The 12,651-nt window shown below is 42.6% G+C and overlaps 1 protein-coding gene across 10 annotated transcripts in view; it reads right to left on the bottom strand.

The window, feature by feature from the left end:
- Svopl (SVOP-like) overlaps window positions 1-12,651 on the bottom strand; it is a 101,387-nt gene that overhangs the window by 70,740 nt on the left and 17,996 nt on the right. For all 10 annotated transcript variants that reach the window (XM_013504968.1, XM_013504971.1, XM_013504976.1 and 7 more), the window contains 3 exons: window positions 12,159-12,284; window positions 10,854-10,982; window positions 489-562 (listed from right to left, as the gene is read on the bottom strand). In XM_013504968.1, the coding sequence (XP_013360422.1) occupies window positions 489-562; window positions 10,854-10,982; window positions 12,159-12,284 (329 nt within the window). The remainder of the gene's footprint in view (window positions 1-488; window positions 563-10,853; window positions 10,983-12,158; window positions 12,285-12,651) is intronic.

Here is a 12,651-nt window from a genome sequence, read left to right as displayed (position 1 = left end):
AGCCTGAACTGCATAGCGAGACCCTGTCTCAAAAAGACATACATATATACATAAAAATAACGCATGGTAGGAGATTAAAAGCTAATGATTAGAGAAAATTATAACAACACATTATAATACAAGTTATGCAATGACTCTAATGAATCAAGACAAATATTAATATTTTCAGACCATGGTGAGCTAGGGGGTAACAGAAACCATGGGAAGCAAAACCACAAATAAGGGGGTACTATGCTAAAACCTGCTTATGTTGGTGCCTCGGTTTATGAACTTAATTTTTTTTATGATTTGGGGGAAGATGGCCGCATTTGTGTTTGTTGGGGGAAGATGGCTTTGGTTGTATTCTTCACCCAGTGCACAGTTTGCAAACAGAAGCAAAATTTTACTGAATGTTTTTGTTTGTGAACGGAATTATTTGCAAATAGAAGCATTTGTGAACTGACGTATTGCTGTACTTAAAACTGGTTTTGAAATAATTGTGTTCTTACCATATGACCCAGATCTGTAATGTGGTCCGTAAATATTTAGCATCCAGCAGGTCTGCAAATCTTCCCCTTTTTTCCTGGGGTAATGAAAGTGGGGGAGACAATACATTGAGCAGAATATTTCTGCAATATTTTAGATCACAGGAAACAGCAATAAGCCAGGTGTGATGGCGCGTGCCTGTAATCTCAGCACTCTGAGAGGCTGAGGCAGGAGGACAGCAAGTCTGAGCACAACCTGAGCAACTCGGCAGGATGCACTTCAAAAAATTAAGCAGCTCAGTGCAAAGGCTCTGGGTTCAGTCCTGTGTCACCAAAGGAAAAAGAAAAAGAAAAGAAAGCTGGGCATGCTGGTATATGCCTATAATCGCAGCAGTTGGGAGGCTGAGGCAGGAGAATTGCCACAAATTCAAAGGCCAGCTGGAACTACATAATGAGACACTGTCTCAAATCTCAGCACCCGCCTCAAAAAAAAAAGCAAGCAAGCAAACAAAGCAAGAATGCATAAGGTAATATGACAGAGGGAGATAATCACTCCATCTCCATGGCACACCTGACCCAACACCCTATACAACTTCCGTCCCCACATTCATCTCAGCCACTCACTCTTTGGCATCTTACTGTCACTGGCCACAGCAGAACTCACTGGACTTAGGATCTGACCCCGCCCTCTCCTCCCTCCTCACCAGTGCTGCGCTGGGCAAGGAGGGGAAGAGACGCTGTAAGAAGCAGGACTTGGCGAACAGGTGAGGGATTCGTTTCAATTAACATTAAAAGGAAAAACCTTATATTAAAGGATGACATTAAAGCCTGTGTATGAAAACAATGAATCTGAAGAGGAGATAAGAGTGCCGGTTCCTCTATCTCTAAAGGAGTAGTTAGCAAAGCTTCCGAGCTATGGTCGGCGCCTACTCAGTACTTTCCGATAAATAAATCAGTAAGGCTGCGTAACCTAACACTATGCGCTGATGCATTTTTTATGGAAAGCTCACAGTGTTCTGGAAGACGCTCACTTGAAAACCAACTATTCCTCTCCTAAAAAGACCGAGGGTCACAGGCCTCCCAGAGAGACAAAGAGGGACCTTAGGACTTCTGGGCTTCACTGTCGCAACACAGCCTGAAGGCAATTTAGGGATCTCTTAAAAGCAAGGACTTCTGAATTCAGCTCCCTGAGGTCATTAATCTCCTCCCCCAGCCCTCACAGAGATGGGTCAGACATCCCCCTCCTCCGCACCGCTGGTCACCCTGGGTAACCCCACGCACTCCCAACCTGCCTCCAGCACTCCCAGCCTGCCCCGCGCACTCCCAGTCTACCCCGCGGCTCCAGTCTCTGCGTCTGGGCTGCCGTGAACCCATTCTTTCACACAGGATTCTCAGCTCACTAACCACAACATGAGAAACTTGAGGAAGTTCTGCGTAAAAGTAGAGAAGCCACACAATACAGAAAATGAAATTGGAAGCCAGACAGAAAATGGAAATTTGGCTGGGTGTGGTGGCACATGTCTATAATCCCAGCACTCGGGAAGCGGAGGCAGGAGGATTGTTGTGATTTCGAGGCCAGCCTGGGCTACATAGTGAGTTCAAGGCCAGCCTGGACTAAGGTGTGGTGGCGCACACCTGTAATCTCAGCACTCAGGAGGCTGAAGCAGGAGGATTGTTCTGAGTTCGAGGCCAGCCTGGACTACATAGTGAGCTTAAAGCCAGCCTGAACTGCATAGTGAGACCCTGTCTCAAAAAGACCAAAAAAAAAAAAAGAAAGAAAGAAAAAAGAAAATTATGCTTAGGAATGAATTTTACTCTCTTTTCTTTCTTTTTCCTTTTTTTTTTGAGACAGGGTCTCACTGTGTAGTTTAGGCTGGCCTTGCGTTCAGGCTGGCCCTCAAACTCATGGCAATCCTCTTGCCTCAGCCTCCCAAGCACTAAGATTACAGGCATATACCCCTGCAACTGGCTATGAAAGGAATTTTTAAAAATATACAATAGCTTTTTTAAAAAAATGAAATAACAAGGGATCAAACTAATCAAGGAAGTGAAAGAACCCTACAATGAAAACTACAGAACACCGAAGGAAGAAACTGTAGAAGTCATTAGAAAATGGAAAGAACTAAAAAAATTAACCTCCGCCAAATAACCCCCTTGTTTATAGGTCAGAAAAGCTAATATTGTGAAAGTGGCCAATTACCAAAAGTGATCTACAGATTCAACAGAATTCCTACTAAGATATCAACATTATCCACACAAGTATAAAAAAATCCTGAATTTCATATGGAATCAAGAAAGACACAGAACAGCCAAAGCAGTCATGGGCAAACAGAAAAATATTGGGGGGGGGGCACAGACCACACCTCATTTTATCTGATAATGCCCAAGTGACAAAACCAGCACAGAAGCAGCACAAAAACAGAAATGCAGACTAATGGAACAGAACTGAAGGCACTGAAACACAACCAAAGCACCTACATCCATCTAACTTGTTTTTGTTTTTTTTTGTTTTTTGTTTTTTTTTTTTTGAGATAGGGTCTCATTTTGTAGACCAAGCTGGCCTTGAACTCAGAGCTCCTCCTGCCAGCCTCCTGAGGGCTGGGATTACAGGCATGTGCTACCACACTCAATTTCCTAGATATGCTTCTGATATCTAGAATCTATAAAGGACTCAACCCACTAAAACAAAAATCAGAGCGTGGGCAAATAAACTGAATAAATATTTCTCAAAAGAAGTCGTTCAACTGACCAAAAAGTATACGGAAAATGTTCAGAAAAATGCAAATCAAAACTGGGGCTTTCCTCTCACCCCAGACAGAATGGCTATCATCAAGTATATATAAATGGGGCAGGGATACAGCTCAGTGGCACAAGAGCCTGCCTGGCAAGCAAAAGGTCCTGAGTTCAATTCCCAGTACCAAAGAAAACCAAGAATATATAAATGAACCCACGAATTGGGAAAAAATTTTAGCTGTCCCTCAGACAAAGGACTTCTATCTAGAACATATAAATAATTTTTTAAAAATCAGGCCCCCAAAATTCAAAGACTCAATCCAAAACTGGACATCTGAGATGAATACATACTTCTCAGATGAAGAAATACAAACGGCAAATAAACAAATGAAAAAATGTTCAACATCATTGGTCATTCAAGAAATGCAAATTAAAACAATACTGAGATTCTATCTCACCACAGAAAGAATGACTATCATCAAGAAATCAACCAATAACAAATGCTGAAGGGGCTGTGGGGAAAAAAGGACCCTTCTCCACTGTTGGTGGGAGTGTAGACTGGTGCAACCACTGTGGAAATCAGTGTGGAGACTCCTCAAAACACTAGGATTAGAGGTTGCATTCAACCCAGCTATTCCCCTCCTGGGTATTTTCCCAGAAAAATTAAAAACATCATACCACAGCAATATACGTGCACTCATGTTCATAGCAGCACAATTTGTAATAGCTAAATCTTGGAAACAACCCAAATGTCCATCAACTGAGGAATGGATAAAAAAAAGATGTGGTATTTTTATACAATGGAGTACTACTCAACTATAAAGAAAGATAAACTCAAAGCTTTTATAAGTAAATGGATGCACCTAGAGATCATACTTATAAGTGAAATAAATCAGACTTGCATGTGTAAACATTGTATTGTCTCCCTAGTGTAAGAACCTGAAAGAGTAAATAAAATCCAAAAGGTACAGTAGATATTGTGAAAGGGAAAGAAACTGCTCAAAAGGAATAACAACTGGGATGGGGGAAAAGAGAAAAGAAGGAAAGGGAAAAAAGACATGTATATACACAAAAGAAAGCGAGAATAATTGTACTACTTATTTCTATGAGTTCATTGGAAGGAACAGTTAGGGCTGGGGATATAGCTCAGCGACATAAGCGCTTGCCCGGCAAGCCTAAGGTCATGAGTTTGATTTCCTGGACAAAAAAAAAAAAAAAAAAAGAAAGGAATAGTTAGTGCCTATACTGTTTGAACGATTTTGCATGCCTGTATCTGGTAATATGAGCAACTACTTTGAAGACAATATACAATATAATAACCATTGTTAATTTCCTATCATCTTGTTTTGAAATTCTGTATCATTTTTATTGTTTTTTTTTTTTCCTCTCTTTAAAATAAAAAAGACTGGGAGTGGTGGCACACACCTGTAATCCCAGCACTTGGGAGGCTGAGGCAGGAGGATCCTTATGAGTTCGAGACTAGCCTGGGCTACAAAGTGAGCTCAAGGCCAGCCTGAACTGCATAGCAAGACCCTGTCTCAAAAAGACAAATAAGTAAATAAATAAATAAATAAATAAATAAATAAATAAATAAAATTTTAAAATGAATAATAAATGCCAGGCAGAGTAGTGCATGCCTGTAATCCCAGCACTCAGGAGGCTGAGGCAGAAGGATCACCACAAGTTTGAAGCCAGCCTGGGCTCCATAGTAATTCACAATCAGCCTGGACTACAAAGTGAGATCCTGTCTCAAAAACCAAAGGAGGAAAAAAAGAATCCCTAAAATAGCGAATGCTGGCAAGAACACACTACACTGCTACTGCTGATGGGAATGCAGATTAGCACAGCCACTGTAGAAACCGATGTGAAGATTCTTCAAAAACCTGAACACAGAAGCACCGCTGGATCCAGCTACACCACTCCTGGGCACGTTCCTGAAGGACCGAGGACAGCCTGTTGACCTGATACCTGCATACCAATGTTCATAGCAGCGAGGTTCACAGCCATCAAGCTGGGAAGCTGCCAGGAGGCCCGGGAACAGACGAGCACACAAGGGAAGGGTGGTCTATATGCACAGCGGACTGCTACTCCGCCAGGAAGAGGAGATCCTGTCCTTCACAGAAAAATAGATGGAACTAGAAACTGGCATGTGCTGGTTTAGCCAAATTAGCCAGACGCAGAAAGTTAAATACTGCATGATTGTCTCAGCTGAGAAACCAAATAAAAATAAAATTGAAAGGCGAGGTGAAGGAAACCAGAAGGTAGACTTTCGGGGAAGGCGGTAACGGATTGAAGGCTATAGCTCATCGGTGGTGGTAAGCACACACCCCTCCCAGCTCCTCTCCTGTAACACTAACAGGCGCTCGTTAACAAAAAAAGACAGAGAGAGAAATAAAATGCATGAGAAATGCGCGAGGACTGATGTAAGTAGTTATGAAATGTGGCGAGCCAGGCACAGCTGCACACAGCTCTAATCCCAGCTCCCTAGAGGCTGAGGCGGGAAGAACACAAGCTAGACCCCAGGCTGGGCAGCACAGCAAGACCCTGCGGGGGTGACTCTGTGGCAGGACTCTTGCCTGGCGAGTGCCAGGCCCTGGGCTCAGTCCCCAGCACTACAGGAAGAAAAGTGCCGCTGAGAAGCATAAAGGGAGACACACGGGCAGGGCAGGAATACTCAAGATGATAAAGAAATGGATTTTCTATTGGTCTGCAGTGTCCACAAAATCCCAAACTGTTCTAGGACGTCCAGGAGGAAGGCAGAAGAAAATCACCAGTGAAGGCACCACCATGTACTACAGCAGCCATTGATATTTTCCTACTAACTTGTCCATAACTTTGTAATGTTTGTATTGTTCCTATGCTATTTCGTACATGGATGTATGTTTATTATTATGTGTCTCCTACAACAACCACTGAGAATGGTCAATGATTATTCAATTGGTCACTCATGTATAGCTCTATTTATTTTCTTTAGAAACCACTTTGAAGATACCTAAGTATAGTACAACAACCATTGATAATCTCCTACCTCTTTTGTCTGTAACTCAGTATTATTTGTCTATTTGTTTTCCTGAGAAACTATCTTGCAGATAACAATATGTAAAACAACAACCGTTGATAATGTCCTACCACTTTGTCTGTAATTTGGTAAGCCCCCCCCATTACTATGTTATCCTTCTTTTACTCTTACAATAAATTTTTTTAAAAAAGAAAAAGAAGAAGAAAATCACCAAAATAACTCTGGAATTTTTTTTTCTTTTTTTTTTGAGACAGGGTCTCACTCTATAGTCCAGCAGGCCTAAAACTCGGGCCAATATTCCTGCTTTGGCCTCCCAAGTGCTGGGATTACAGACCTGCACCACCATGCCCAACCCAGAATTGTTTTAGAAAAGTCAACCTCTGGCCAGGGATCTAGCTCAGTAGCATAAACGCTTGCCTGGCAAGCCTGAGGTCATGAGTTGGATTCCCAGTGCCAAAAAAGAAAAAAGAAAAGAAGAAAAGAAAAGAAAAGTCAGCCTAGAAAATAGCTTGGAAAACCCTGAAAAATGTTAACCAGGGAGACCAACCTTGCCCTACATAGAACTATAATATAAAACACTATTATTAAAGCACTGTCATACTAGAAATAGACCTATCTATCCTTTTCCAACAATTTGAAATTTGTCTTTATTATGTGTTAAGTTCCTATGTGTATTTGAGCATACACATCTATGCTGAGAACAGAATAGATTATTCAAAGAAGGTTCAAATATATAAAGAATGGATTTTTTAACAGACAAGTTCGGGCCCAATCTGACAACTTAAGAACTTTACAAAATTTAAGAAGGCTGGGGTGTATATAGCTCAGTGCAAAGACCCTGGGTTCAATTACCAGTGTTGCCAAAAAAAAAAAAAAAAAAATTAAGAATAACAGATTAGCCATTTGGAAATGACAAAGCTAGATTTGTACCACGTTTTTATATCCAAAAAACTCAGATTGAGCCAACCTAATATTAAAAAAAAAATGAAACAGATGATAGAAAGTAAAGAAACTAGTAAAGCAATAAAAACTGAGTTTAGAAGTCAATAACAAAAAGATACTAGCAAAAATGTTAATAAATCGAAACACATGCTGGCTTAAAGTAAGGAATACTTTAGGGAAGCTTACAAATGAAGTAAAACTACAATACGAGACAAAAATAACTTGGAAGATGATAATTTACAAGATCCTATTATCCAGAGAGCAAATAAAAATGTCAAATAGCATTAGATCATCCAAGTCTGGGCTGGGGATGTAGCTCAGTGGCATAAGCACCTGCCCAGCAAGCACAAGGTCCTGAGTTTGAATCCCAGTACTAAAAAAAACCAAACACACACACACACAAAAACAAGATCATCCAAGTCTGCATTTCAACACTTTGAACTGCCTTTGTAATAAAAGAAATACAGTGCATAAAGTCCAAGCCAATAAAAAAAAATATAAGGGAGAAAGCAAAGCCAATATGTCTTACAGAAGGTAGGAAAAGAGAAAACATAGGAGAGTAAGATGACAGAAATCCGAATACATCACTAAGCACAATAAATGTAAATGGATCAAATTTCTTTTTAAAAGACATAGAACATCAGACTGAGCCAAAAAGAAAAAAAAATCAATTACAGATTTACAACAAATATATTGAAAGCACATCAGTAAAGGCTGAAAATAGACTAGCTGGAAAAGAATGCACAAGCAAATATAAACCAAAACTAGTTTCAATACATTAATAAGAGGAAGTAGAATTTAAGGCCCCAAACTAAGGATAAGTACTCTAGGTAATAAGAATAATTCATGAATGAAATCACACTAATACAATGTAGTCTCAAAATATACAGAGTAAACTGACAGACCTACAAGCAGAAGTCAAGTCATCCACCTATTGAAAAGCTATTAGCTTAAGAGGCAAAATTTAGTACAAGTATCAAATATTTATAAGGAACAATTAAACTCAATGAGAACATTTTTTGGTTTTTTTTGAGACTATGTCTCACTCTGTAATTTAGGCTGGCTCTGAATTCAAGGCAATGCTCCTGCCTTAGCCTCCAGACTGCTGGAATTACAGGTGTGTGCTACCATGCCTGGCATCATTTTTCTTTCGCAAGGATAAAACCTAAGGCTTCACACATGCTAGGCAAGCACTCCGGCAATGAGCCACACCTCTGGTCCTAACATGTACACTTTTTATTTTTGTTTATCTTGGAAATACTTTTTCACTTCATTAGCTCTTTTCCATTTTTTATTAGTATATGTGTGCAATACATAATAAATACATGCATCATGGGAAACTGGCACACATACGTACACATCAAAACTCACTCGGTTCTTTCTACTTCCTCTTACTCTCCCTCCTTTAAGCACTCTTGAGACATCAACAAATGTTATTATTGGCCCAGTGTGGTGGCATCCACCTGTAATCCCAACACTCAGGAGCCTGAGGCAGGAGGATCAGGCAGGAGGATCACTGCAAGTTCAAGACCAGCCTGGGCTACAAAGTGAGCTCAAGGCCAGCCTGAACTGCATAGCGAGACCCTGTCTCAAAAAGACAAAAAACAAAACAAAACCCATCATTATCTAGAGAACAGAAGAGTCTCAAATTCCAAATAGTTGCTCATATCTTCTGACCAAAGAATAATGAAGTTAGAAACTTAATAATTTTTTTAAATAATTTTTAAATTTTTAAAAACTAGTTATCAGATAATTCAGTGGTTAAAGAATAATAAGTAACGGTTCAGAAATGAAGATAAAATTACTTTGTAACAAGACTTGCTGAACGCAATAAATTGTTGCTTTGAAATCAAAGACTGCAAATGAAAATTCTAGCTTCTCAAGTTCCAAACTTGTCACAGACAGCAGAAAAATAGATTTAAAACTTAATGAGACAACCAAGAAAAATCAACGAGTAAATCAACCTAAAATGTTTGTTCTTTGAAGCCTAATGAGATAGATAAACCTCAGTAAGTTGGAACAAGAAAAATAAAGGCATTAAAATAGAAAGGGCACAAGCACAGACTTTTTAAACTTCTACTCCCAGCTTGGTGGTGCATGCATTTGGAAGGCTGAGACAGGAGGATAACCTCAAGTTGAAGGCCAGCCTGGACTACATAGGGACATAGGGAGACCCTGACTCAAAAAAATTTTATATATATGTATTTATTCATTAAGAGGGAGAGAACAGAAAAATGTATACACACTTCAGAAAAAAGAAAAATCTGTATAAACATTTTAATACTAAACTTATTGAGTGATCCTGCGATGAATACAAGTCACCTTTGGAGCCCTCCGGCACAAGCACCCGCCTGGCAAGTGCAAGGTCCTGAGTTCAATTCCTGGTACCAAAACCAAAACAAAACAAAAAACAAGTTACTTTTGGCCACTACAATGACAAGAGGTGCTCAAAGTAGTGGCCATTAGCTTCCAGATATTTATTAGCACAGCAAACTGCTGCTTGGTCATTGAGATTGCTGCACATGCATTTTCAATTTCTTCTCCAAGGGCCGGCAGTGTAGTAGGATTTCTGTGATATACAACATCCTCTAGGGTTCCCCATGAAAGTATTAACATATTTATACAAGTTTTTCTTTTCCTGAAGTGTGTACACATTTTTTGAGCAAACTATGTGTATGTGTGTGTATATATGTATATATACATATATAGAGACAGGCAGAGAGACACAGAGAGACAGAGAGTGCACTAAATTTAAGAGATTACTGGAAATGCTTTTATATCAATAATCTGAAAACTCTAGATGAGATTAATGATTATATATATATATATCTAAAACTGACTCAACTGAAAGTATAAAATGAACTGGACTACAATCTTGAAATAAATTGCATCATAGTCTTATATTTTTTAGAATAACTCCTGCCAGAATATGGAGAAAGTCAGAGCACTGATCAACCACTGGTCACAGGTGCCCATGGAGATTTCTCAAAAAATTAGATGTAGGAGTATCCTGCAATCCTGCAGTTCCTCTTCTGAGCATGCACACTGAGAGCACGGTCCTGCGGAGCTCTTTGGACGCCCACGCTCACAGTAACATGATCCATACCAGTCGAAATAAGGAAGCAACACTAGATTCCATCAGCAGATAAAGCCAGATATGGTTTACACATGCAGTGAAGATTATGCAGCCTTGAAAAGGAAAGCCTGGAGCTAGGGACACAGCTCAGGGCGAGAACACTCACCTGGGGTAAGGTCTCAGGTTCCATCCTCCGTGTCACACACAGAAGGACAAAATACCCGACATGTGCTACGACATGGACGGGCCTTGGGGACCTTATGCTGAGTGAAATAAGCCAGGCACAAATGACAGCTGCTATATCCACTTACATAAGGCACTTGGAAAATGCAATTTCATAGAAACAAACAAACGATCAAAGAAACAAAAAATAGAATGTGGTGGCCACAGAGTAAGGGAGACGGGAAAGGAGAGTTCTGATTTATCGGGCACAGAATTTCAATTCCGTGCCGTGAAAAGAGCTCTGGTGATTGATGGCAGAGATGGCGGCATGCACTTAACATTACCAATCTCCAACTTCAAAATGCGGAAGACGGTAAGTTTCAAGCGTATCTTGGCACAATAAAAAAGGCACAGGAAGGGATGCCCGCCCCGAGGGTGAGGCCGGCTCTGAACTCACCAGCACGGGCTCCAGCAGCTGCCCCTCCGGCAGGACGGCACGGTTCATCGAGGCGATGCGTTGCAGGGTGCGCAGGGCAGCCTGGGTGTTCCCGGTGGAGACGTTGAACCGAGCAGACTCGGGAATAAACTGGGCACAGGTAACAAAGAACAACGCCTGTGAGCCCAGGGGCAGGCGGCCCTCACTTCATCCACCACACAGGCTGACCTTCCCAAGGCGGGAAAGGAAGCAAAGAGGCTCAGGTGCGTGGGATGGTGGAATTCTATTGAATTCAAAGCTACTTCAGAAATCTGTCCTAGAGAGGGAAGTCTTTGGGGCTGAGACGGCGCTAAAAACAAAGGGTGAAATGGAAATGTTTTGATTTAGGGTTAGGGAAATACATCATTAGTCACAGGTCAGGTTCTAGGCTTGTAGAAGTCCTAGGGCTGTCGTCCATGGTAAGCCCGGAGCATGCACCTGTGGGATGCAGCTCACCAAGCAAGCAGGACACCTATCTACCACCACACAGGCGCATGGTCTACTCAGTAAGCAACGGGCCCCAAACAACCGCGCTCTGCCGACCAGGCTTGTCCAGCAGCAGAAGGGCAGGCTCGGGGTCAGCTATCATGGGAAAGACTTGAAGGTGATGACTACACTTCAATCAGAAGAGGGAGAGCTTGGGAATGCATCATTCCCCAATAGTTAAAGGGTTGCCATGGCGAGAAGGCAGAGCTCTGGTTTTCCAAAGAGAAGTAGTAGGACCTGCAGTAAAAGTAGAAGGTCTTTTGTCTCAATGAGAGCCGTGCTAACAACTGCCTGGGGATGGGCACGCCGGAAGACAGAAACATGCTTGAAGCCGGGTGCGTTCTGCCGGAGACTCACTCTCCTATGCCTAGTTCGGGGTTTGTACTAAGAGACCACTGAGAACCCTTGTGAGAGCTGAAATGCTTCCATTCTGCGGGGCAGATGACATAAAAGCATCGGAGTCCAGCTCTGCTGAGGGGCCCATCCTGTCTTTGAACAAGGAGCAGAGCTCTGCTCCAAAACAGGGAGATGGTAGCTCTGCAGCTGGCAGCTCCTGAGACAGTAGGGCAGAGGACACGCCAGCAGGTCTGCTGTCGCCTGAGCCCATGGACAGCTTCCAAAGGGTGAGTGCTACCGGGCAGAGGAAAGTCAGCACGCCGGGGGCCAAACTGCCAGGACCCACGATGAAGGCAGAGAACTCTCCGAGGAAGGAGAGACATGGATCTGGGGTAGACACCCATGGGACCCCAGGGCCAGCGCGCCGGCTGCAGGAAGCGCAGGGGGAGGGGAGCACTTCCCCACCTTGAAGGCCAGGATGAGGATGATGCCCGGGATGGAGGCGATGCGGATGAGCCAGCGCCACCCAGTGGTGGGGATGACCACGGAGGCCAGGCCGATGATGAGCAGGGAGCCCGCAAGCCAGAAAACCTGCAGGGAGAGCCGAGAGTTAGGCGCCCCTCACCACGGTGCCCCACGTTTCCCCTCCCTGGAGCCCAGCGGATGCAAGGTACAAGGGTGCGGGGGACCAAGGAGCGACGCATCCAGTTCTGCTCTGACCTAACCCATCATCTCTGGATGAAGCACACGGCACTTCGACTTTCTGTGGCGCCTTCTGATTTCTGTGACCCGGACCCTTAGCTGGACAGTCAGTAACATCGCTGAAGTTTAAAAACTCCAGTAAAAAGACAAAAAACAAAAAACCTCACAGCCGGGAGTGGTGGCGCATGCCTGTAATCCCAGCACTCGGGAGGATGAGGCAGGAGGATCCTTGTGAGTTCGAGACCAGCCTGGGCTA

Source organism: Chinchilla lanigera, unplaced genomic scaffold (genome assembly GCF_000276665.1).
Source record: "Chinchilla lanigera isolate Chin_1 unplaced genomic scaffold, ChiLan1.0 scaffold00093, whole genome shotgun sequence".
Lineage (NCBI taxonomy): Eukaryota > Metazoa > Chordata > Mammalia > Rodentia > Chinchillidae > Chinchilla > Chinchilla lanigera.
The sequence above is the reverse complement of the archived record's forward strand: the minus strand, read 5'-3'. Positions and strand labels throughout refer to the sequence as shown.